Source organism: Haliotis cracherodii, unplaced genomic scaffold (genome assembly GCF_022045235.1).
Source record: "Haliotis cracherodii isolate W230 unplaced genomic scaffold, xgHalCrac1.p SCAF_13, whole genome shotgun sequence".
Taxonomy (NCBI): domain Eukaryota; kingdom Metazoa; phylum Mollusca; class Gastropoda; order Lepetellida; family Haliotidae; genus Haliotis; species Haliotis cracherodii.
In genome coordinates this window covers 41,469,923-41,497,742 of record NW_027266268.1, presented here as the reverse complement: position 1 = coordinate 41,497,742, position 27,820 = coordinate 41,469,923, and the positions used below count along the sequence as shown (strand labels likewise).

At 44.6% G+C, this 27,820-nt stretch overlaps 2 protein-coding genes across 2 annotated transcripts in view; one reads left to right on the top strand and one right to left on the bottom strand.

Annotated features, from left to right (window-relative positions):
- The first annotated feature begins 375 nt into the window (after positions 1-375).
- On the top strand, positions 376-5,640 carry LOC139458728 (uncharacterized). Its single transcript, XM_071240135.1, has 3 exons — positions 376-381; positions 2,740-3,978; positions 5,482-5,640. The coding sequence occupies exons 1-3, from the start codon at positions 376-378 to the stop codon at positions 5,638-5,640; spliced, it is 1,404 nt and encodes a 467-aa protein (XP_071096236.1).
- A 5,028-nt stretch (positions 5,641-10,668) lies between these two features.
- The window catches only part of LOC139459942 (A disintegrin and metalloproteinase with thrombospondin motifs 16-like), a 43,101-nt gene continuing 25,949 nt past the window's right edge, over positions 10,669-27,820 (bottom strand). The window contains exons 18-27 of the mRNA XM_071241678.1: positions 27,619-27,696; positions 25,456-25,749; positions 23,203-23,332; positions 22,243-22,432; positions 21,480-21,627; positions 20,838-20,963; positions 16,600-18,141; positions 14,193-14,330; positions 12,257-12,407; positions 10,669-11,161 (exon numbers count right to left, since the gene is read on the bottom strand). Coding sequence (XP_071097779.1) covers positions 12,262-12,407; positions 14,193-14,330; positions 16,600-18,141; positions 20,838-20,963; positions 21,480-21,627; positions 22,243-22,432; positions 23,203-23,332; positions 25,456-25,749; positions 27,619-27,696 — 2,792 coding nt within the window. The 3' untranslated portion in view covers positions 10,669-11,161; positions 12,257-12,261. The remainder of the gene's footprint in view (positions 11,162-12,256; positions 12,408-14,192; positions 14,331-16,599; positions 18,142-20,837; positions 20,964-21,479; positions 21,628-22,242; positions 22,433-23,202; positions 23,333-25,455; positions 25,750-27,618; positions 27,697-27,820) is intronic.

Sequence of the window (27,820 nt, the reverse complement as noted above, 5' to 3'; positions counted from 1 at the left end):
CACATACTCGATAGCCATTGAGGAACACGTGGCACAACAACGCAACAACGCGAACGGTGATTGATTGATTGATTGACTGATTATAAGAAAGGTTTATGGGTGTTCGGGCAACAAGGTCCATTTACACCTTGCCCATGATAAAGGTTTGCTAAGTACCTCGATACTTCACAGTGTAGTAAGACTGCCGGACGCTTTAAAATCACCACACACTACTCTGAGATTGTCTAACATATTCAATAGAGAACTGAAGACATCATAAGTAGCAAGAGCATTATTATAGACATGAAGATGGAGACTGATCTTTTATCCTTCAAATGTATATTGACTTCTGTCCCTTCGAATTCTAATTGGGATGGTGGAACCTTATTTCACTAAATGACAGTGAGTGATTTCGTTTAGCACTACCTCCTCTTAAACCATCCTGACAATCTTTACGTAAGCAGATATAACCTTCCCAACGGAAGAACGTCTCCTGAAGACACATAACATCTGGCATTAGGTCAGACTGTTATTAAAAACCTTAAACCCTGGACCACAAGCATTTATTGAACTAGTATCAAGAGAGCCATAAGAAGGATGGATTAAGACTTCCATTGTTGACCCTTAACCACGATCGTCAGATCATCAGGGGACAATTTTAGCCCCAAGAGGGACTGGGCAGCTGAAGCTATCGTCTGGAGACCATCAGACTAGAATGCACGAGTAGTGCCAAGATTAACTCGTCCTCAATTTCACTCATCTCAATATCCAGATCAATACCATAGATGACTCCACTGGTTCTCATTAATGATTCAGGTTCATGAGTGGTAACAAAATGTTCAATAAGTTCTGGTGACTTGCAAAAGTGTTTGGGCAGGCTCAACAGTTTTTGCTGTGACACTAACATCTCCCCTGACCATCCGCTGAACACTGACTATTTCTGTGGTGACCTTAGCCAAGGCTCTAGCCAAAGCACGCTGGGTCATCAGTTGACAGAGGGTCGAACCATCATCAGATTCATCTACATCGGCTTTAAAGATAACAGTGGTTGATTTGATCCGCACTGGCTCATTAAATACAAACGTAAGATCAGACCACGCAGACGCTCATTTTCGGACTGGCGTGGCATTTCGTAATGTTGAATAATTGCGTAATTTTGTTTTTCTGAGTGGTTGTTGTCAGCACGATGCTAAACAATGCATATGAAATCCTGTTAACGCACATGTTTTTATACCCATTCTTGGGCAGTGAAATGCATCGGGCTTGCATAAAGTCACATTTTGCATGGAATGCATGCTTTTCTGTAGCAGTTGCGTTTTTGTGACTTGATTCCATACATGTACGACAATATTGAAAACCAAATTTACTTGTTTGAAAAATGCACTAAAATATTAGTGTCACTCAACAACAAAAGTTCCTGTGACACCAATTTGGGAATTTTGAGATTTGGAATAGATGTCGATGGGATTGGGGAGGAGAACTAAGGGAGCTGGGTATGGTGGATGTTTGTTTGTTTATGTAATTTTGATTTGGTAGATTATATTGTTTTTAGATGCGTTTTATTAGTTCCGTTTTGTTTAAGAATACGCCTAAGGCCTTGAAGTTTTCTAGTTTATTTTGTGGGTTTAGTATTGCTTCTAGAGTGAGAGCCTTGTTTAGATTGAGGGTGGTTTGTAATGCGGTTCGATGTGTTAGGTAGTGTGTGCAGTGGATGAGTGCGTGTTCTGGGGTTTCTAGTTGTTTGCAGTGTGGGCAGTTACCTGTAGTATGTTTTTTTAATTTTTTTTAGGTGGTTATTTAGGTTATTGTGTCCTGTTTGGAGTTTAGTGATTACTCTGTCGATTTCTTTTGATGGATGGAGAATTTTTGGTTTGGTTAGTGGTTTGATGAGTACTTTTTTGATTTGGCTATTTGAGTTTAGATATAGGTTATGCCATTTTTTGATGATTTTTTGCTTGTTTACGCTTTTAATTTCTGATTTTGAGATGGGTGAGTTTAAGCTTATTTCTGGGATTTGGAGGGATAGTTTAGCTGCCTTATCGGCGTTTTCATTACCGTATATTCCTACGTGGGCGGGTATCCACAAGAAGGTTATTTGTTTGCCTGCCTTAGTTAGGTCGTTGGAGCTTTTAAGTATTTGATTTATTAATTTAGGTCGGTTTTTGGTATTTTTGTTTTGGAGGGCTTGTAGTCCACTTAGGGAATCGGTAAGTATTAGGATTTTTAAAAAAAAAATTATTCTTGATTATGGAGGGCTGAGGCCATGCCCATTAGTTCTGTCGTGAATATTGATTGGTTGTTTGGGAGTCGGAAGGATTGTGTGATTTTAGTTGGTTGTGTGGTATGGACTCCGAAACCTGTGTTTTTGGAGGTCGGATCTGAAGATCCGTCCGTGTAAATGTGACACCAATTTGGCCAATTTTCGTGTATGTATGCTAGTGTGGTGGTTTTAGCTATGTTTGGGTCGGTTTGTTTATTTATTTGGCTAGCTAGTGTTGTGTCTATTTTGGGTATTTTAAGTTTAGGGGTGAAAATATTTGATTGTTTGCAGTGACAAGCAATAAGTCATTATATCGGGGAACAGTGACAAGCAGTCAGTCATTATATCGGGGAACAGAGAGAAGCAATAAGTCATTATATCGGGGAACAGTGACAAGCAATGGGTTATATCGGGGAACAGAGAGAAGCAATAAGTCATTATATCGGGGAACAGTGACAAGCAATCAGTCACTCTATTTGGGGACAGTGACAATCAATCAGTCCCTATATCGGGGAACAGTAACAAGCAATCGGTCATTATATCGGGGAACAGTGACAAGCAATCAGTCATTATATTGGGGAACAGTGACAAGCAATCAGTCATTATATCGGGGAACAGTGACAAGCAATCGGTCATCATATCGGGGAACAGTGACCAGCAATCGGTCATTATATCGGGGAACAGTGACAAGCAATCAGTCATTATATCGCGGAACAGTGACAAGCAATCGGTCATTTTATGGGGGAACAGCGACAAGCAATCAGTCATTATATCGGGTAACAGTGACAAGCAATCGGTCATTATATCGGGGAACAGCGACAAGCAATCAGTCGCTATATCGGGGAACAGTGACAAGCAATCGGTCATTTTATGGGGGAACAGCGACAAGCAATCAGTCCCTATATCGGGGAACAGTGACAAGCAATCGGTCATTTTATGGGGGAACAGCGACAAGCAATCAGTCATTATATCGGGGAACAGTGACAAGCAATCAGTCATTATATCGGGGAACAATGACAAGCAATCGGTCATTTTATGGGGGAACAGCGACAAGCAATCAGTCATTATATCGGGGAACAGTGACAAGCAATCGGTCATTATATCGGGGAACAGCGACAAGCAATCAGTCGCTATATCGGGGAACAGTGACAAGCAATCGGTCATTATATCGGGGAACAGTGACAAGCAATCAGTCATTATATCGGGGAACAGTGACAAGCAATCAGTCATTATATCGGGGAACAGCGACAAGCAATCAGTCATTATATCGGAGAACAATGACAAGCAATCGGTCATTTTATGGGGGAACAGCGACAAGCAATCAGTCCCTATATCGGGGAACAGTGACAAGCAATCGGTCATTATATCGGGAAACAGCGACAAGCAATCAGTCGCTATATCGGGGAACAGTGACAAGCAATCGGTCATTTTATGGGGGAACAGCGACAAGCAATCAGTCCCTATATCGGGGAACAGTGACAAGCAATCGGTCATTATATCGGGGAACAGCGACAAGCAATCAGTCGCTATATCGGGGAACAGTGACAAGCAATCGGTCATTTTATGGGGGAACAGCGACAAGCAATCAGTCCCTATATCGGGGAACAGTGACAAGCAATCGGTCATTTTATGGGGGAACAGCGACAAGCAATCAGTCCCTATATCGGGGAACAGTGACAAGCAATCGGTCATTATATCGGGGAACAGCGACAAGCAATCAGTCGCTATATCGGGGAACAGTGACAAGCAATCGGTCATTTTATAGGGGAACAGCGACAAGCAATCAGTCCCTATATCGGGGAACAGTGACAAGCAATCGGTCATTTTATGGGGGAACAGCGACAAGCAATCAGTCCCTATATCGGGGAACAGTGACAAGCAATCGGTCATTTTATGGGGGAACAGCGACAAGCAATCAGTCCCTAAATCGGGGAACAGTGACAAGCAATCGGTCATTTTATGGGGGAACAGCGACAAGCAATCAGTCCCTAAATCGGGGAACAGTGACCAGCAATCGGTCATTTTATCGGGGAACAGCGACAAGCAATCAGTCCCTAAATCGGGGAACAGTGACAAGCAATTGGTCGATGAACGTGGGGACATCGTCTTTTCCAGTTCTCTGTTCCTTCAGTTAAATCTGATGTCGCCACAGTTCGCCCTATAATAAATGTATGATTTTATGCTGAGTTTGAAATCAATTATAAAGCATCGAGAGTTGCAGTGATGAAAGTAGGACGTGTTTGCTCTGTAATTAAATGGGAGACATCGATACGAGCCGTGTCATTAGACCTGCAGGAGACACGGTCCTGGCCTTGTGTCTTCCGCTCTCCGAGCATCATATTCCGGATGCACTTGGAAGTTCAATACAATGATTATTTTTGTAAAGAAATTGAATTCCCTTATCTTCGATACTGGCACTACGTTAAGTGGCATGAGAGTACTACACGTGTTTGTACCCACTCGAATGTAATAACCCTTGTGTTGTCAAAATAGACAATATCTTTATGGATAACGGCTTCTTAATTCTCCTGTAATAGTGACGGTATGGACGTCTTGGTGGAGAACATAACGTTACCCGACAGAAAGTGTCCACTTTGTAAACTGTCTGGCATGGTGATGATTTCCATTATTTGTTTATTTGTCCATCTTTAGAAAACGACAGAAAACATTTTTTTACACAGAAATGACTACATTAAACCCAATATGTGTATATGAACTCAATAATCCACGAAAAGGAACATTGAGAAAATTGTCCAAGTTTTGTAAAAGCACCATGACAGTTTTTAAACCTGTCAAGTAAATCTGTCTCTATTTAATTGCTACTATATTGTTACGTCAGTGAATTTGAATCTATATGCATACCTGCTCGGCAAAGATGTTTCGTATGTAAACCATGCATATTTAATTGTACATGCTGACGCATTGATTGTATCTGTTCCGCCGCTGATAGGGGCATGGGGGGAAGTCAGTTCGGGTACAGATCCTTATACGTATATACGATATAAGTACCGCTATATATCGTGACTTATCTGATGATGATGATGATTATGATGATGTTGGAGATTTACCTAGCGCTTCCGGAGGGGCCAATTTCGCACTCGGATATCTTTACATCCCAAACATATAACAAAAGGATAATGATGGTGATCTATGTATTGCAACTGAGGCAACAAGTACATAGGTTCAGAATACGCAGCGCTTCCAAGATTATTCTTGTAATAAAACTCAAGTCCTACCTGCAGATGACGTGGGTGTCCCTGCTTCGTCCCGAGGATGCACACGACTACAGGTGTTCAAGGTGGCGGGTAGACTCCGTGATCCCTGGGGGTGGGGCTGATCAGGACCTATATACACACAGCCGTCCACCCATCACATTGTCAGGCCCCGGGGATGAGATTTGATAAAACTGTAGCGCCGACACCGATGTGTTAAATACTAATTATCACATACTAATAATCACACAATGCAGGCATATAATCTCGCCCTCAGTTGCCAGTCGTTAATGCGAGACCCTGGACTTTAATGCTAGGTGCCGGGGCTAGATTGCGATATAAATCTTCTGAATGTGTTTAAACGGGTGGAAATCGAAGTTTTCTTGCTGCTGTGTTTGAGATACCGGGGTCTCCATGCCAATTAGCGCGTGCTGGATACCGCACAGACAAGGACACCGTGACATGAGCCGGCGTGTCAGTGTCACACCGTGGTCACCAGATACTGTAGTTGTACACCGTGGTCAGATGTATTACCGGGCTATTAAACTCCGGACAGACACGGATGAGGACAGACGGACAGACACGCCTTGAATGTCAGGCAATGGCTCTTGTTGCGATGAAGTACGCATGGAACACCTGAAGTGTTTTACCAGTCTGATCTCACTTGTTAGATACCTTCAAATCACAAATGCCACGGTTGAGTTCTCCCACTATCCAATGATTGTTACCCAAATGGTAAAATGGATGGGTCCCGACCATACCGAATTTGTCAGACACTCCATGAGAATATAAGGCCAGAAATGAATAAAAAGACTTTCCTTTTACTACATAGGTTTCCAAACCCACATACATAATTCCACAAAGTTTAATGTATTACAACATCAAGGTACACCCTTCAGCACTTGGGAACCGACTACTAGAGTGAGCCCAGTGTCTGAACATGTCTTCATGGTAAAAGACGACTGTGCTTGTCGTAAGGGGCGACTAACGGGATCGGTAGGTCAGGCTCGCTGACTTGGTTGATGCATGTCATCGTATCCCAATTGTGTGGATCGATGCACATGATGTCAAGCACTGGATTGTCTGGTCCAGACACGATTATTTACAGACTGCCGTCATATAGCACGAATGTTGCTGAGTGCGGCTTTAAACAACAAACAAACAAACATGTCTTAATGACGCATCTCCAGTGAACACATAATCTCGTAATCGAGTCCTACTACAGATAATGGCAAAGTGTTGTCTCTCACAAAAACATGTCCTTCTCTTTTATGTAAACAATTTTCACATTTGAGTATCAACACTATCAATATTAAATTATAAAACACATTTTTTCAAGTTGATTCTACTTCTCTCTTTGGATTTTATTATTTCCAAGTTTGCTTTTCTCATATATTCTTTATTTCATATAAAACGAAACACTTTAGAAATATGAACATTATAAAATTTAATTGATAAATTTATAAAGGTTGATTAACAGAGGTTATAATAATTATACCAAGACAAATATATTTATCAACTCAATTTGTGACGAAAGCGTGCGTCTATATTACCCAATGTTGTTGCTGGCAAGTTGATGTTGAAAGTCAACTTGTTTGTGACAATGTATGCAAACATGGACATTCTGAAAATTCAATATTCTCAACAGTAGCCGAGGTGAAAACTTACAAATTGAAGGTTTTTTTTCACGATCAAATGGTTCATTAGTTAAATTCATACGGGTAGAAAATGAAACAACATATACTTCTATTGCGGATTAGATCACTTACATTGTACTTTACCCCAGTAACTTCAAACGTCTTTATTACTTTTCTCTCAATTATACCGAGGATTAAGTCGGTTAGGACTAGTCCATTGCCACAACAGGTAAATCTCATTGGTTTTGCCAAACCATCTCTACTCCACCGTCTAGCCACTGGGGTATCCTCAAATGGGATGGATCCTTTAAATGAGGTGTTCCCCTGATGACTGGGTGAACTTGAGATGATTATAACACTACTTGTTCATGCAGTCAGTGAAGGTTAAGAAATGACGTTAAAATTGTTTTACGTTGATGGGGGTGTAATCGTGAATATCGATGTTCATACCGGTACATACACACAAAACATATTGAAATGTATTCTTGCAAAGACATATGACAAAAACACTAACTTTCCAGAGTATTTATTTATATTCACTTAAAAAACTAAAGTCAAGAATACGAAATCATCGAAATCGTTCAGCGTAATAAAGCAACACAAGCCCTCGCAATGTAGGCAGTGTTTGACTCCCCACAAGCCTTCGCAATGTAGGCAGAGTTTGACTCCCCACAAGCCCTCGCAATGTAGGCAGTGTTTGACTCCCCACAAGCCTTCGCAATGTAGGCAGAGTTTGACTCCACACAAGCCCTCGCAATGTAGGCAGAGTTTGACTCCACACAAGCCCTCGCAATGTAGGCAGAGTTTGACTCCACACAAGCCTTCGCAATGTAGGCAGAGTTTGACTCCACACAAGCCTTCGCAATGTAGGCACAGTTTGACTCCACACAAGCCCTCGCAATGTAGGCAGAGTTTGACTCCACACAAGCCCTCGCAATGTAGGCAGAGTTTGACTCCACACAAGCCCTCGCAATGTAGGCAGTGTTTGACTCCACACAAGCCCTCGCAATGTAGGCAGAGTTTGACTCCACACAAGCCTTCGCAATGTAGGCAGAGTTTGACTCCACACAAGCCCTCGCAATGTAGGCAGAGTTTGACTCCACACAAGCTCTCGCAATGTAGGCAGAGTTTGACTCCCCACAAGCCTTCGCAATGTAGGCAGAGTTTGACTCCACACAAGCCCTCGCAATGTAGGCAGAGTTTGACTCCACACAAGCCCACGCAATGTAGGCAGTGTTTGACTCCACATATGCCCTCGCAATGTAGGCAGAGTTTGACTCCACACAAGCCCTCGCAATGTAGGCAGAGTTTGACTCCACACAAGCCCTCGCAATGTAGGCAGAGTTTGACTCCACACAAGCCCTCGCAATGTAGGCAGAGTTTGACTCCACACAAGCCCTCGCAATGTAAGCAGAGTTTGACTCCACACAAGCCCTCGCAATGTAGGCAGAGATTGACTCCCCAAAAGCCCTCGCAATGTAGGCACAGTTTGACTCCACACAAGCCCTCGCAATGTAGGCAGAGTTTGACTCCCAACAAGCCCTCTCAATGTAGGCAGAGTTTGACTCCCCACAAGCCCTCGCAATGTAGGCAGAGTTTGACTCCCCACAAGCCCTCGCAATGTAGGCAGTGTTTGACTCCACACAAGCCCTCGCAATGTAGGTAGAGTTTGACTCCCCACAAGCCCTCGCAATGTAGGCAGAGTTTGACTCCCCACAAGCCCTCGCAATGTAGGCAGAGTCAACGATTCCACGCAATGAGATGGCATGTATCTATAGGCAATGTATGACTCCACACAATGAGATGGCATGTACCTGTAGGCAGTGTTTGACTCTACACAATGAGATGGCATGTATCTGTAGGCAGTGTTTGACTCTACACAATGAGATGGCATGTATCTGTAGGCAATGTTTGACTCTACACAATGAAGGGACATGTTTCTGTAGGTAGTGTTTGACTCCACACAATGAGATGGCATGTATCTGTAGGCAATGTTTGACTCCACACAGTGAGATGGCATGTATCTGTAGGTAGTGTTTTACTCCACACAGTGATATGGCGTGTATCTGTAGGTAGTGTTTGACTCCACATGATGAGATGGCGTGTACAGGTAGGTAATGTTTGACCCTATTTTTGGGTTTGTTCCGAGACACTAGAGCTCTCCCACTACGTACGCACACACTGTGTAGTAAAAACGATCCTATTTGTTTACCGTTTTTCTCATGTACACAGAAGACTTAATTTAACACGAACATGGTCGTTTGTTTCAACCAAATCAGTGAAGGCGCTAATGCAGGACATGCTTGCCCTCTCCGCGCGCACCTGGGGCGGGCACGGGTGGCCCAGTCGTCTGAGGCGCCGTAATTCGCTGTGCAGAGTTGCGTCCCTTGGGTATGCCAGAAACCTAAGATTGTGGGTTCGAATCCCGGTTCGCCCCGATTATGTTTCTAGGTTTGTCAGCACCATACCAGTACTTGTGGGTTTCACCGAAGTGGTAAACGTCTGTGACCTGTATCACTTCGGGCTTTTCTCCCACATCAAGCAGACACGTCGTAATATAACTGGAATACTGTTCTCAAAGCGGCGTTAAACCCAACTCACTCACTCATTCACTCTGCACCCAGTGGAATCTGGTCTCTGGTGATCACGTTTTATATAGTCTCAGTTTCCTTTTCTACACGTGACATACAGTAAACTAGTGTTATAACGAACTCAAACGGACCACTCATTTTAGTTCGTTATAACCATAGATCATTATAAGCATATTTATAGCATAATTACAGCAAATTTTAGGAACAAAAAAGTAAGTCCGTTATATTCTTCAGTTCGTTATAAGCGTGTTCGTTATAACGTAGTTGACTGTGAATTGTTCGAATGAAAACGGATGATACTCGAAAAGCTCAAAACGGTTTTAAAAAATGTTCAAAACGGTTTGATGTCCCTTAAGGGCAACCGTAGAAGTGGGAATGGTACATAACATATGCTGTGCTGTTGGTGCAGAAAACAGGATGTCGTCGAAGCAACCCTCATTCCTTGCGGTTATCTCTAGAGGCTGTTATGTCCTCCATGTTGACGGTGTTAGGATGACCCAGCCACCGCCTCGTTTCGGCAGTGACGTCATAGCTCTCTTATCAGTACCCTCAAAATACATAACTGCTCTCGAACACTGGTGCAGTGTAGCTGGTCAGCTAGGTTTGGAGGCTGTCTTGAACTCCGTGACTGCAGGGTATTTATCATAATACACTGAATATATACTACTCAAAAGAAGTTAAGGATCACCTGATTCTTTCATATTACAATATTTAATCTCTCATGCCATGACAGATTAACTTTACCAATATGAAAGAATCGGGTGATCCTTAACTTCTTTTGAGTAGTATATAACACCCTGGGCGACAGAGGTTGCCCGCAGGGCTCACAACTAATGTCCTCATGAACTATATCTTAAAATGTCTATGGACTGTTTGGCCGTGTGTTTGGATTTGTCGTCATTGAGAATCGATCCCACCTATCCAGAGACGAATGATACGACACAGTGCACTCAAAACACAACAAAACACGTAGTACTGATGCTATCAGTTTAATATTGCAAAATAAATACACTCGTCTTGCTCATGAGAGCAGGGGGTCCTTTGTAGTGGGAATCAATGGAGGATTTCTCTACAGCACACTGTCACTCGGTGTTCCCAGTCAGGAGAGTTACCGCACCTTGTAGTGACTGCGTTTGGTATAGGAGGATTTCAATAGTTGAAGTAAAATGTTCATGTCAATGAATCGTGTCTCTTCTATCACTAAATTGTTCTCCTACTATCATTGAGTTGTATCATATCCTTGTATCGGTATCAGATTGGTTTCACGCTATGATCACGTGGTCTTTATCTGCAGCAAAATAACAACTATGTACATGTCACACAAAACACACTCGGTCACGTGATGCACACAAACTATGTCACGTGATGCACAAACAAGAAAGCACACACATTGTCCACTGTGGAGGAGACAGTCGGGTCAGATTAGTTGTAGATTCATTGACCGGAAGTCTTGGTTCACACTTCAACGCGCTTTCCGGTCATCTGAAACAAGACGAATTGTAAAGTGACTGAATGGGGACGGTGTGCGAGACAACAGTGTCTTCAGTTGGTGTACGAATATACTGTAAGTCCTGACATGAATACCAGGAAGACATTTAAGGCTGAATATACGAGTGTCCCTTTCCCCATATGAAATGGGCTTCAAACATTGTACCTATGTCTGGAATCGAACCCGGATCTTTGGCGTGACGAGCGAACGCTTTAACCACTAGGCTACCCGACAGCCCTGGAGCACACTGTAAGGTGCACGTGTTGGAAACATTGACACTCATGACAAATATCCTAAGAAAATAACAAAATATCTTACACTATCTGTGCATGGTCCAGTTCCGAGTGGTTCTACCTGGTCAACACTGGTTGCAGTATTCTACCTGATCTAACAGTTATTGCAATATTTTCATTTATTCTATGTTAGGTTGCAGTATTCTACCTGATCTCACAGTTATTGCAATATTTTCACTTGTTCTATCTTAGGTTGCAGTATTCTACCTGATGTAACAGTAGGTGCAATATTTTCACTTGTTCTATCTTAGGTTGCAGTATTCTACCTTATTTAACAGTTATTGCAATATTTTCACTTGTTCTATCTTTGGTTGCAATAGTCTACCTGATCTAACAGTTGTTGCAATATTTTCACTTGTTCTATCTTAGGTTGCAGTATTCTACCTGATGTAACAGTAGGTGCAATATTTTCACTTGTTCTATCTTAGGTTGCAGTATTCTACCTGATGTAACAGTAGGTGCAATATTTTCACTTGTTCTATCTTAGGTTGCAGTATTCTACCTTATTTAACAGTTATTGCAATATTTTCACTTGTTCTATCTTTGGTTGCAATAGTCTACCTGATCTAACAGTTGTTGCAGTATTTTCACTTGTTCTAACTTAGGTTGCAGTATTCTACCTGATCTAACAGTTGTTGCAATATTTTCACTTGTTCTATGTTAGGTTGCAGTATTCTACCTCATTTATCTTTCATTGCAGTATTTTTACCCGATCTAAGTTAGGTTGCCAGGAATGTAAATGCGGTACAATATTCCTGCCTGGTCTAATCAAGGATGAAGGTTGTCGTATTTTACCTTGTCTAGCACAGGTTGCAATATTTTTGACAGTTGGTTTTCGCCCAATCAGCATACTGTGTGCAGGCCGATGCGCCGTAGCCTGCGCAGTCGGTTGATTTATCCTTGCAGACATTGTTGTTGCTGGTGACTTTGGCTTGTGTCCCAGCACCTGAGGAACAACGTCAATCAGTGGGATGAGACATATTCAGACCTTGTGGAACTTTGGAAGCTTCCTATGTGAGTATAACCATGTGTAATCAGAAAAACTCATGGATCTTGTATATCGTTGCAATGAGCAGTTTTGTGCACTCGCTAGAAATTTTCACACTTACATGGACTTCACGTGCGACGTCACAAGTGTAACAGTGACGGACATTTCCGACCTGTTGCTAGGCAACGATATAAACATATACATCCAGTTGTGACTACTCGTAGGAGCAAGCCTGGACCCACTATCGCATCTGAAGATGTCAGGGATCCGCAGCAATCAGAACAGGACCAAGGTGGATATATCAAGAATAGTGTAGTGCACGTGGACAACCAGCGTGCACCTTGAGAGGCACGTCCAGCTCAAAAATTATAGACAAATAACGGCCAGGAGCCTAGACGGCAGTCTAGAAATATTGCCGCCCCTGATGGGTTGGGACTCGGCCGGGCCTCAGTGAAGTGTGGTAAAATCTCCCAGATTACTTATGGATTTTGGAATATGGAAGGTCTTATCAACAAACAGGAGAACGATGATTTATGGACTAGCTGAGATCATTATGCTTTGTTGTGTAGAAGATGCATCAAATACTGGCTCTCACTTATACATATGACAAATCATCTGCTCCCCACAAAAAAACCTAAAAAATATTTACTTGGATATCAATCATTAGAAAGTCACTTTTTCCATGTTGTCTTGGGTAAACATGGGTCTGTCAAGAAGTCGGGAATACTGAATTTGTTTAAACGCAGTCAAAATGAGACTAAAGATATCTCCTTGAAAGCGTGGCATGCAAAATTGAACGAAAGCTCCACACATGATAATTATTCCTGTTATAAACATCCTCTATATCCAGAAGCTTATGTTACAAATAATACTGTCAAGTATTAGACATCATCTAGCACTATTAAGAACAGGTTGGGCAGGGCTACAGACAAATATCGGACGCAGACAAAATATCCCAAAGAAAACCGAATCTGTCAGCTTTGTAATTGGAATAAGGGTGAGGATGAGTTTCATGTTACTATAATGTGTCCATTGTATGATATCATAAGAAAGCTGTGTATATTCCCCCAAATATAAAGAAAATTGTAATTTTGATCCAAACAAATATTCTGGTTAACGTCATATACCCTGCACATGAATATCCATTAATCAACATAGTCTTGATATTATGTAACTAATATGTATGTGGGCCTTTGGCCTTGAATACAATAAACTGAATTGAACATACAAGAATCGTGTTCAGGTAAATCCCGAGAGCATCAGAGAGCTATGTGCATGCTCGGGACACGAGGATTTGTTTGTTTGTTGTTTAACGCCGCACTCAGCAATATTCCAGCTATATGACGGTGGTACGTAAATATTCGAGTCTGGACCAGAAAATCCAGGGATTGACATCATGAGAATCGATCCACGCAATTGGGATACTATGACATGCATCAAAAAAGTCCGCGAGCCTGACCACCCGATCCCGTTAGTCGCCTCTTACGACAAAGATAGGTTGCTGAGACCTATTTTTACCCGGATGTTCACGGGTCGACCTCAAGGACGCAAGGACACAAGGACACAAGGACTCAAGGACTCAAGGACTCAAGGACACAAGGACACAAGGACACAAAGACACAAGGACACAAAGACACAAAGACTCAAGGACTCAAGGACTCAAGGACTCAAGGACTCAAGGACGCAAGGACACAAGGACACAAGGACTCAAGGACACAAGGACACAAGGACGCAAGGACTCACCACAAATACCACAGAACTTCTTGCAGTTGGTCTTGGCCCAGTCGCCGTACTTGGTGCACACGTCGGCGCCGTACCCAGCGCAGTTGGCGAGGTCCACACAGGAGGTGGTACTGCTGTCGGCGCTGCTCGTCTTGGCCGCTGGGGGGAACAAGCAGAAAGGTGCTAGACGGACGGTCGGGTGAATTACATCACACACAGCTCTTTCTGCTGTGTGGGTCACTCTTTAAGTGCAATAATCTTGTAAACGTAAACCCCATTTCACCTCACCCTCCTTTCTGCTGTGTACAAGGACACTGATGAGACTAACTCTACAACCAAACTAGCGCAGTTGTTTAATAGTCATCACTTAGAAGCTGACAGGTGACAAAGTCCTCCGCCTACCTTGTTCATAATTTAGTCTTGCTTGATAACGGCATGAGCTTTAATGATCTATACTGAAACGACGCCTTTACAGTAAATAAAGAAGTTGTTATCCATCCATTGTGTCTACTTTGTTGCTGCAGACTAGCTGAGTCGTATTGTTGTTTTGCTCTGCCAGACTTCGTCATGTCCCAAGCTGAGTGTTGTATTTTGATATGACAGTGGGAACTTTCACAGGACACCTTCTTTCTACTGAAGTGCTTGATGTTCCCGTCCCTCATGCTGTGCCAGGATGCTATGATGTGACGCTATTCCTGGTTTACCAGCACCAGCTTAATGTACGGACGATATCTCTGTTTGTAATAGGAGATGGCCATGTGTACATCACAGAGGGGTTCTCTGAGAGACGCTTAAGACATAGACATGTGTAAAATGACTGATTCACCCAATCATTCTACAGTCGATAGATGGTCTCTGTTTATTCAATGAATGAATAATATAGTTATTTTATGAATTGAGTGAAATACCAGGCATAATATTTGATAAATTGACTGAAAATTGTAATTGTAAGAAAGGTGATGACTTCATGTCTATAGATATCCTATGATGGAGGCGTTCTCAGCGATCACCGTGCGAGTGTAGCAGGGAGGGAGACACGTGGACGACGCCAGTAGAGACACACTCATGAACGACCAAACAACATACAGGGTGCAAATCATCATCAGAGTACAATACAAACTTTAATTGTCGTGCAAGAAGCTAAAACAAAAGGGAAGAAAATAAATGCTGAAAGGAGAAAGAAAAGATGTTAATAATACTTGGTGCAAAGACATAAAACAGAAGGTGCTGCCACCTGGTGAAGAGGTAACTAGTGTTGCCACCTGGTGGCGGGATTATCAGTGCTGCCACCTGGTGAAGAGGTTACTAGTGCTGCCACCTGGTGGCGGGACTCTCAGTGCTGTCACCCAGTCACCACCTTACCACCACAGAATCCACAGAATGTGGGACAGTTGATGTGGGCCCAGTCTTTGTACTGGTCATCAGAACACATTGACCGTCCATAGCCTGGGCAGTCGGTCTTGTCCTCGCAGGCCACCGTGTCTGGGTGTGTCTTTGTGTCTGTATTTGTGTCTGGCAGAAATATAAAACAAATTACCTCCATACTTCCGGTGCACAGATCACGTATAACACAATCGGTCAGAGGAGATTACGTACTGAACAGCCAGTAGAGATCAGGTATAGTTGGCTTGTTGTTTAACGTTTCACTTTGCAATATTCCAGCTATTATGACGGCGGTCTGTAAACAATCAAGTCTGGAACTGACAATCCAGTGATTAACATCATGAGCATCGATCTACGCAAATGGGATACGATGACATGCATCAACCAAGTCAGCCTGACTACCCGATCCCGATTGTCACCTCTTCCGACAAGCACATCGCCTCGTACGACAACCATGTGTTGCCGAAGACCAATTGCAACCCGGATGTTCATGGGTCAGATGAGGTATAGTAAACAGACAGTGGAGATCAAGTGTAGGATTCAGACAGTCAGTGGATCAGACACTAGTTGGGCCATGGAGTGGGTAGGTAATTACACCTGATATTCATGGCTATGTGGACGTCAAGGGTTAGTACTACAATACAATGAAGAAGGCGTCGTGCATCGCCTACAGGGAGCAACTATCTGTAAAGCAAACAAGTCCAGTCAGTGGTTTTCCCGAAACACAAAATGTTCCCTGTGCAGGTGCAGCGAGGGTTCATGACCTGGAACAAAAAAGAACTTGGGGACGCTTCTACTCCGATATCCCTCCCTGCGTCCTATCCCCCTACTCATCTTTCCAGGAAGTGCCCCTATATGTGATATCCCTCCGCCGCTCGCCCGTGAGGTGACCCTATTTGATATCCCTCCTCCGCTCGCCCGTGAAGTGACCCTTTTTTATATCTCTCCTGTGCTAGCCTGTGAAGTGCAACTATGTGATATCCCTCCGCCACTAGCCCCCGAAGTACCCTAATTTGATATCCGTCTCCCGCTAGCCCGTGCCTACCTGTCACTGCCTGCGTTGTCGCGTCGCCAGCAGCTTCACCTTTACTACCAGCGCTTGCGTCACACAGGTTGCAGAAACGCTTGCAGTTTGAAGCCGCCCAGTCTGGATACTGCGCGCACGCACCTGTCCCGTATCCTGCGCAGTCCGCCTTTTTGTCCTGGCACTCTGGATCGCCTGCAGCAGTGCACAAGCCGCAGAACTTCTGACAGTTTTCTTTTGCCCAATCAGGATACTGTGTGCATGTGCCTTTACCATAGCCTTCACAGTCCCCTCGTGCATCTTTACAGTTCGGATCGGAGACTGGTGTTGTCACTGTCACCGGCTGCGCAGTAGACTGGGTTTCCTTTGATTCACATTTGCCGCAGAATTTTTTACAGTTTGTGGTCGCCCAGTCAGCATATTGCGAACAGACGCCCGTCCCGTAGCTGGCGCAGTTCATTTTGTCAGCGCAGTCGCCGTCAACAGCCGCATGTGTCCCCTGTGTAGTAGGTATTGTGGTAGTCGTTGTAGACATGGCCGTCGTTGGTTCCTGGCGTGATGAACAGTGGCCACAGAACTTCCTGCAGTTTTCCTTGGCCCAGTCTTTATAGGTCTGGCACGCACTGGCACCGTATGCAGCGCAGTCCTTGAGGTCCGTGCACGAGGGGTCCGCTGATGACGTAGTTGTAGCCGCTGGTGCCGCAGTCACTGCTGTAGCCTCGCCGCACATGGCGCAGTAGTTCTGGCAATTCGTGCGCGCCCAATCCCCGTACTTTGTACAGGCGCTGGTCCCGTACGCTGCGCAGTTTGTTAACACGTCCCTGCAGTTGCCGACAAAAGGCGCCGCTGTCGTGCTAACACTTGCCGCTGTAGATGCCGCCGCCGTGCTGCTACTGACTACAGACTGCGCGCTAGCCACGTGACTCTCACCTGTACAAAAGTTGCAGCGCTTCTTGCAGTTTTCCATCGCCCACTCCTTGTACTGCGAGCAGGTCTGGTCATTGTACTGGTCACACTGTTCATTGGTGTCCTTGCACGCGCCATCAACACTCTGCTGACCAGACTCCGTGCCAACACTTCCAGTACCCGTCCCTGTACCACCGCTACCTGTACCGGAGGATTTACAACCGATATTACAAAATTTAGCGCAGTTCTCCTTAGCCCACTCAGGATATTGTGTGCAGGCGCTGGCTCCCTGGCCCTTGCATGTCTCGGTGTCCTTGTCCTGGCAGGAGTCTGTGGAGCCTGTTCCAACACTCCCGGTACCCGTCCCTGTACCACCGCTACCTGTACCGGAGGATTTACAACCGATATTACAAAATTTAGCGCAGTTCTCCTTAGCCCACTCAGGATATTGTGTGCAGGCGCTGGCTCCCTGGCCCTTGCATGTCTCGGTGTCCTTGTCCTGGCAGGAGTCTGTGGAGCCCCCAGTGGAACCAGTGGAGCCAGTGCTGTCACAGCCACAGTAGTTGGCACAGTTCTCCTTCGCCCAGTCGGGGTACTCGGTGCAGACGGTGGGGCCGTGACCCTCGCACTCTGCGGTGTCCACATCCTTGCAAGCACCTGACAACAAACACACACACGTGTGGCTAGTTAGAAATATGGCAATAACACATGTGGCTAGTTAGAAACATAGCAATAACATGTGTAGCTAGTCAGTAACATAGTAATAACACGTGTAGCTAGTTAGAAATATGGCAATAACATGTGTAGCTAGTCAGTAACATGGCAATCACACGTGTAGCTAGTCAGTCACATGCCAATAACACGTGTAGCTAGTAACATAGTAATAACACGTGTATATTGTCAGTAACATGGCAATCACACGTGTAGCTAGTCAGTAACATGGCAATAACACGTGTAGCTAGTAACATAGTAATAACACGTGTATATTGTCAGTAACATGGCAATGACACGTGTAGCTGGTCAGTAACATGGCAATCACACGTGTAGCTAGTAACATAGTAATAACACGTGTAGCTAGTCAGTAACATAGCAATAGCACGTCAAGCTAGTCAGTAACATGGCACTCACACGTGTAGCTAGTCAGTAACATGGTAATAACACGTGTAGCTAGTCAGTAACATGACAATAACATGTGTAGCTAGTCAGTAACATGGCAATCACACGTGTAGCTAGTCAGTCACATGCCAATAACACGTGTAGCTAGTAACATAGTAATAACACGTGTATATTGTCAGTAACATGGCAATCACACGTGTAGCTAGTCAGTAACATGGCAATAACACGTGTAGCTAGTAACATAGTAATAACACGTGTATATTGTCAGTAACATGGCAATAACACGTCTAGCTGGTCAGTCACATGGCAATCACACGTGTAGCTAGTAACATAGTTATAACACGTGTATATAGTCAGTAGCATGGCAATGACACGTGTAGCTGGTCAGTAACATGGCAATCACACGTGTAGCTAGTAACATAGTAATAACACGTGTATATTGTCAGTAACATGGCAATCACACGTGTAGCTAGTCAGTCACATGGCAATAGCACGTGTAGCTAGTAACATAGTAATAACACGTGTATATTGTCAGTAACATAGCAATAGCACGTCAAGCTAGTCAGTAACATGGCAATCACACGTGTAGCTAGTAACATAGTAATAACACGCGTATATAGTCAGTAACATGGCAATAACACATGTAGCTAGTAATATAGTTATAACACGTGTATATAGTCAGTAGCATGGCAATGACACGTGTAGCTGGTCAGTAACATGGCAATCACACGTGTAGCTAGTAACATAGTAATAACACGTGTATATAGTCAGTAGCATGGCAATAGCACATGGGCTAGTCAATAACATGGCAATAACACGTGTAGCTTGTCAATAACATGGCAATAACACGTGTAGGTAGTCAGTATTATGGCAATAACACGTGTAGCAAGTCAGTATCATGGCAATAACACGTGTAGCTAGTCAGTATCATGGCAATAACACGTGTAGCTAGTCAGTATCATGGCAATAACACGTATAGCTAGTCAGTATCATGGCAATAACACGTGTAGCTAGTCAGTATCATGGCAATAACACGTGTAGCTAGTCAGTTACATGGCAATAACACGTGTAGCTAGTCAGTAACATGGCAATAACACGTGTAGCTAGTCAGTAACATGGCAATAACACGTGTAGCTAGTCAGTTACATGGCAATAACACGTGTAGCTAGTCAGTAACATGGCAATAACACGTGTAGGTAGTCAGTAACATGGCAATAACACGTGTAGCTAGTCAGTATCATGGCAATAACACGTGTAGCTAGTCAGTTACATGGCAATAACACGTGTAGCTAGTCAGTAACATGGCAATAACACGTGTAGCTAGTAACATAGTTATAACACGTGTATATAGTCAGTAGCATGGCAATGACACGTGTAGCTGGTCAGTAACATGGCAATAGCACATGGGCTAGTCAATAACATGGCAATAACACGTGTAGCTTGTCAGTAACATGGCAATAACACGTGTAGGTAGTCAGTATTATGGCAATAACACGTGTAGCTAGTCAGTATCATGGCAATAACACGTGTAGCTAGTCAGTATCATGGCAATAACACGTGTAGCTAGTCAGTATCATGGCAATAACACGTGTAGCTAGTCAGTATCATGGCAATAACACGTGTAGCTAGTCAGTTACATGGCAATAACACGTGTAGCTAGTCAGTTACATGGCAATAACACGTGTAGCTAGTCAGTAACATGGCAATAACACGTGTAGCTAGTCAGTATCATGGCAATAACACGTGTAGCTAGTCAGTTACATGGCAATAACACGTGTAGCTAGTCAGTAACATGGCAATAACACGTGTAGCTAGTCAGTAACATGGCAATAACACATGTAGCTAGTCAGTATCATGGCAATAACACGTGTAGCTAGTCAGTTACATGGCAATAACACGTGTAGCTAGTCAGTAACATGGCAATAACACGTGTAGCTAGTCAGTAACATGGCAATAACACATGTAGCTAGTCAGTATCATGGCAATAACACGTGTAGCTAGTCAGTTACATGGCAAAAACACGTGTAGCTAGTCAGTAACATGGCAATAACACGTGTAGCTAGTCAGTATCATGGCAATAACACGTGTAGCTAGTCAGTTACATGGCAATAACACGTGTAGCTAGTCAGTAACATGGCAATAACACGTGTAGCTAGTCAGTTACGCGTATACAGGATGACCTGTCTGTATCTATATACAGAATCCACACAAGCCAGCAAGCAGGTCACGTGACTCACTGTCTCCGTCCACTTTGCAGTATCCGCAGGTCATCTTGCAGTTCTGTTTGGACCAGTCGGCGTAGTCGCTACAGACGGAGGTGTCGCGGCCTTCGCAGTCCTTGGTGTCGGCGCACTTAATCCCAGCTGCAACAGATACGAAAGTAACTTATAAAATTCACGCCACCTTCGGGCGAGACACGGGCGGTCGGATAGCCTAGAGGTTAAAGCGTTCGCTCGTCACATGGGTACAATGTGTGAAGCCCGTTTTCTGGTGTCCCCCACCGTGATATTGCTGGAATATTTCTTAAAGCGGCGTAAAACCATAATCACTCACTCTGGGGAGACACGGCACTAACTTACAAAACTCACGCCACCTTCTGAGGAGACACGCACTAGACTGACCACATGACCGTGTCAGGTCAAACACACTAGACTGATAACACCACCCATTCAGGTCAGACACAGAGTAGACTGACCACCCCACCAGGTCAGGTCAGACACAGGGTAGACTGACCACCCCACCAGGCCAGGTCAGACACAGAGTTGACTGACCACCCCACCAGGTCAGGTCAGACACACACTAGACTGACCACCCCACCAGGTCAGATCAGACACACACTAGACTGAGTCGGCAAAACAGAACATCTCAGAAAGTCTCACTCATGTCGGGGAAACAGACGGCGGTGAGACAAGTTTGGGTGGACGCTGGTTTATCTGAGGGCAAGCACTTCTCATCCGGAACCTCCTCGTTGCCAAGGAAACACTTGCTGGTTCGCGTCTTCACTCCCACAGAACACGTCTGGGAACACTGCAGGAAGAGAGAGAATATATCTGTATACACGTGTGTGTGTGTGTGCGTGCGTGCGTGCGTGTGTGCGTGTGTGCGTGCGTATGTGCGTGCGTGCGTGCGTGTGTGTGTGTATGTTTGTACGTGCGTGCGTGCGTGCGTGCGTGCGTGTGTGTGTATTTGTGCGTGCGTGCGTGTGTGTGTGTGCGCTTGTGTAAGTTAGTAGACATTGCAGTAGATTTAGGGCAGAGTTAGAAAATACATTAGACTCATAGTAGGCAATATATTAGACACATAGTAGACAATGCATTAGACTCATAGTAGACAATGCATTAGACTCATAGTAGACTATGCATTAGACACATATTAGACAATGAATTAGACTTATAGTAGACAATGCATTAGACTCATAGTAGACAATATATTAGACTCATAGTAGACAATGCATTAGACTCATAGTAGACAATGCATTAGATTCATAGCAGACAATGCATTAGACTCATAGTAGACAATATAATAGACTTATAGTAGACAATGCATTAGACTCATAGTAGACAATGCATTAGACTCATAGTAGACAATGCATTAGACTCATAGTAGACAATATATTAGACTTATAGTAGACAATGCACTTACAACAGACCACGCCTGTGGTCTCCACTCCCCGGGACAAGCGTGCGTCCCACACTCCTGCTGGGCGACTGGTTTCGGCTCCGTACAGACCGAGTCCGGCATGGGGGTGGAGTCCCTCATACAGCGCACCTGCCGGCTTTGTGTGCCCCCGCCACACGTCCTGCTGCACGTGCCGAATGACCCCGCTCTCCACCTGCAGGACGGAGAAGTTTGACGAGTCTGTCAAGTGCGCTGCGTGTGTAGTGGATGTGTGCGTGCGTGTGCGTGCGTGCGTGCATGTATGTGTGTGTCTGAATGTGTGTGTATTGTGTCGCCTGTGTGTTCAAGTGTTGCTTCAACGATGTGTATGTGTGTAGTGTATGTGTGAGTGTGTCTGTGTATGTGTGAGTGTGTGTATGTATGTGTGTATGTGTGAGTGTGTGTATGTTGGAGTGTGTGTGTGTGTGTGATTGTGTGTGTATGTGTGCGTGTGTCTGCGCGTGTGTGTGAATGTTTGAGTGTGATTATCTGTGTGATGTATGTGTGAGTGCGTGTCTCTGTGTGTATGTATATGTGTGTATGTGTGAGTGCGTGTATGTGTGTGTGTATGCACGCGTGCGTGTGCATGTGTGAGTGTGGTTCTCTCTGTGTGCATGTGAGTGTGTCTGTGTGTATGTATGTGTGTCTGTGTGAGTGTGTGTCTGTGTGTATGTGTATGTGTGAGTGGGCATGTGAGTGTGTGTCTGTGTGCGTGTGCATGTGTGAGTGTGTGTCTATGTGTGTATGTTATATGTGTGTATGTGTGAGTGCGTGTGTGAGTGTGTGTCTCTGTGTGTATGCGTATGTGTGTATGTGTGAGTGAGTGCGTGTGTGAGTGTGTGTGTATGTGTGAGCGCGTGTATGTGTGTGTATGCGCGCATGCATCTTTATCAATGCAAACTTTCAGATATTTGGAGCAATGTTATGCTAAAGTCTGGCACTCACGATGCGGGACAGGCAGGCGTGGAGCATGGCTTCCCTCCAGACAGAGGTTTGTCCGCCAGGAGGCACCTGTAGTTGTCAACTGTCGCCCCAGTGTCGGCCTTCACACACATAGCCTCCATCTGTACACTCCCTGAAACACACAACACAGGGTACACACACAACACAGGGTACACACACAACACAGGGTACACACACATCGCCTCCATCTGTACACTCCCTGAAACACACAACACATGTTACACACACAACACAGGGTACACACACACCACAGGGTACACACACAACACATGTTACACACACAACACAGGGTACACACACAACACAGGGTACACACACAACACATGTTACACACACAACACAGGGTACACACACAACAGAGGGTACACACACACCACAGGGTACACACACAACACATGGTACACACACACCACAGGGTACACACACACCACAGGGTACACACACAACACAGGGTACACACACACCACAGGGTACACACACACCACAGGGTACACACACACCACAGGGTACACACACAACACAGGGTACACACACAACACAGGGTACACACACAACACAGGGTACACACACAACACAGGGTACACACACACCACAGGGTACACACACAACACAGGGAACACACACACCACAGGGTACACACACAACCCAGGGTACACACACAACCCAGGGTACACACACACCACAGGGTACACACACAACACAGGGTACACACACAACACAGGGTACACACACAACACAGGGTACACACACACCACAGGGTACACACACAACACAGGGTACACACACAACACAGGGTACACACACACCACAGGGTACACACACAACACAGGGTACACACACACAACACAGGGTACACACACAATACAGGGTACACACACAACACAGGGTACACACACAACATAGGGTACACACACAACACAGGGTACACACACAACATAGGGTACACACACAACACAGGGTACACACACAACACAGGGTACACACACAACACAGGGTACACACACACCACAGGGTACACACACAACCCAGGGTACACACACAACACAGGGTACACACACAACACAGAGTACACACACAACACATGTTACACACACAACACAGGGTAGACACACAACATGTTATACTCATCCACAAGACCCGTGAAGATCCGGGTTAGAATAGGTCTTCAGCAGCCCATGCTTGCCGTAAGAGGTGACTAACAGGATTGGGTGGTCAGTCTATCTGACTTGGTAGATGCATGTCACCGTATCCCAATTGCGTGGATCGATGCTCATAATACCAATCACTGGATTGTCTGGTCCAGACTCGAATATTTACAGACCGCCGTCATATAGCTGGAATATTGCTGAGTGCGACGTTATACAACAAACAAACATCTCACAAGTCGCCTCGGTCTTCGCACTCCCTGAAACAACACAGGCTAGAGAGCTATTGATAGTAGTACTTATAGTACTCGTACTCGGAGCTTACAGAGGGTACACACACACAACACAGGCAAGAGAGGTATTGATAGTAGTACTTATAGTACTCGTACTCGGAGCTTACAGAGGGTACACACACACAAACACAGGCAAGAGAGCTATTGATAGTAGTACTTACAGTACTCGTACTCGAAGCTTACAGAGGGTACACAGACACACAACACAGGCTAGAGAGCTATTGATAGTAGTACTTATAGTACTCGTACTCGAAGCTTACAGAGGGTACACACACACAAACACAGGCAAGAGAGGTATTGATAGTAGTACTTATAGTACTCGTACTCGGAGCTTACAGAGGGTACACAGACACACAACACAGGCTAGAGAGCTATTGATAGTAGTACTTATAGTACTCGTACTCGAAGCTTACAGAGGGTACACAGACACACAACACAGGCAAGAGAGCTATTGATAGTAGTACTTATAGTACTCGTACTCGAAGCTTACAGAGGGTACACAGACACACAACACAGGCTAGAGAGCTATTGATAGTAGTACTTATAGTACTCGTACTCGCAGCTTACAGAGGGTACACAGACACACAACACAGGCAAGAGAGCTATTGATAGTAGTACTTATAGTACTCGTACTCGAAGCTTACAGAGGGTACACAGACACACAACACAGGCTAGAGAGCTATTGATAGTAGTACTTATAGTACTCGTACTCGAAGCTTACAGAGGGTACACACACACAAACACAGGCTAGAGAGCTATTGATAGTAGTACTTATAGTACTCGTACTCGAAGCTTACCCTCTCCACAAGTAACGCTGCATTGGCCTTCCTTTGTTTTCCACACGAACCGTTGAGGGCCGCTCTGGCTGTTGGAGACGTAGTATTCGTAGTTAATGTTGGGGTTGGACCCGGCGTACATGTCGCCGTAGATGCGGTACACCTGACCCTCGGCGTCATCAGACAGTGTCCCGACCACCTGCAGTTTCTCCGGGGTCCGTCTGTACTTGACTGTCACCCCCGCGCCGGAGTAGGTGCCCGACATTGCCTTCTGCCCCCCCTTGTTCAACACCTGGACTCCCCCCACACTCAAACCTGGCAACAGACGAGGATAACATGTCTATGAGGTCGCGTAACGCCTTTTCTCGTCATATCAAAATTATCACAAAACCTCGAAACTTCGAGAAAATAACGGAAGTAACGAGAATTTCTTTTCGAAATTTCGCGTTATTGTAATAAACTTGAAATAACGAGAAAATATTCGAAGTAACGAGCAAATAATTGAAATGACCAGAAATTTAGATTTAAAAATATATTAACGTCACCAAAGGGGTACCATTAGGCTTTTGTAATATACCAATGTGAATGTGTCAACTCAATACTTCTTGCTCCCAGGAAACAACACATGTTTCAGGAAGTCACTGTTGTCAAAACATATTACTAGTTTGTTTTCGTGATATGTTTGTTTTGAATGTTTTATTATATATTTTTGTAAGCGCAAATATGTCATGTTCTCATTCCTGTTTCTGAAGGTACCACAATTACAATTTGTTTCACCTTCTGGGTCACACATGTACGCTTTAAGACAGTATAGGTCCTTGCATCAATAGGTAGGTATGCTACAGAGGTCCTTGCATCAATAGGTAGGTATGCTACAGAGGTACCTGCATCAATAGGTAGGTATGCTACAGAGGTCCTTGCATCGATAGGTAGGTATGCTACAGAGGTCCTTGCATAAATGGGTAGGTATGCTACAGAGGTCCTTGCATCAATAGGTACGTATGCTACAGAGGTACCTGCATCAATAGGTAGGTATGCTACAGAGGCCCTTGCATCAATAGGTAGGTATGCTACAGAGGTCCTTACATCAATGGGTAGGTATGCAACAGAGGTCATTGCATCAATAGGTAGGTATGCTACAGAGGTACCTGCATCAATAGGTAGGTATGCTACAGAGGTACCTGCGGCAATGGGTAGGTATGCTACAGAGGTCCTTGCATCAATAGGTAGGTATGCTACAGAGGTCCTTGCATCAAGAGGGAGGTATGCCACAGAGGTACCTGCATCAATAGGTTGGTATGCTACAGAGGTACCTGCATCAATAGGTAGGTATGCTACAGAGGTCCTTGCATCAATAGGTAGGTATGCTACAGAGGTACCTGCATCAATAGGTAGGTATGCTACAGAGGTACCTGCGGCAATAGGTAGGTATGCTACAGAGGTACCTGCATCAATAGGTAGGTATGCTACAGAGGTACCTGCATCAATAGGTAGGTATGCTACAGAGGTCCTTGCATCAATAGGGAGGTATGCCACAGATGTACCTGCATCAATAGGTGGGTATGCTACAGAGGTACCTGCATCAATAGGTAGGTATGCTACAGAGGTCCTTGCATCAATAGGGAGGTATGCTACAGAGGTACCTGCATCAATAGGTAGGTATGCTACAGAGGTCATTCCATCAATAGGTAGGTATGCTACAGAGGTACCTGCATCAATAGGTAGGTATGCTACAAAACTTCTTCGCGCCGCGTTGATCCTTTGGATCAAAGTTATCTTGTTCACTCCTTTATATATCTCGGATTAGTAGAGTGAGATTGTTTTAGCGGGACGCTAACTGTGTTTTCTATACTCACGCCAGGCTGATGGAGATTACATCAGCGTTACTGGAAACAATCGTCAGATGTTTGTGGTGAGTGAGTGCCTTATGTGTCATCTGCCATCGTAGTGATGTTTCTGAATGACGTAATGGTGTCGTAGTGATGTTGTTAGATGCCGTAGTAATGTTGTAGAGATGTCGCTAGATGTCGTGGTGATGTTTCCGAATGACGTAATGATGTCTTAGTGATATTGTTAGATACCGTAGTAATGTTGTAGAGATGTCACTAGATGTCGTAGTGATGTTTCTGAATGACATAATGGTGTCGTAGTGATGTCGCTATAAGACGACAGAGGAACACTTACTGAGGATGCTGAAGACGTTGGTGTTGGTGATGGTGACACCGGTGGCGCCCTTGGGGATCTTCACGAAGGTCACGTACTCTGTGGGGAGACCAGATAGTGAGTCAGGGAGCTGAACAAGTGACGACAGAATAAAGAGTCGAACGAGTTAGGAGTGAGTGAGTGAGTGAGTTTTGTTTAACGCCGCCTGTAACAATACATGTAT

Excerpts from the sequence above, each read along its gene's own strand:
- LOC139458728 (XM_071240135.1), top strand. Across the intron at positions 3,979-5,481 it reads AGTCGCTATATCGGGGAACA|ATGACGTGGGTGTCCCTGCT; the intron begins GTGACAAGCAAT and ends TCCTACCTGCAG.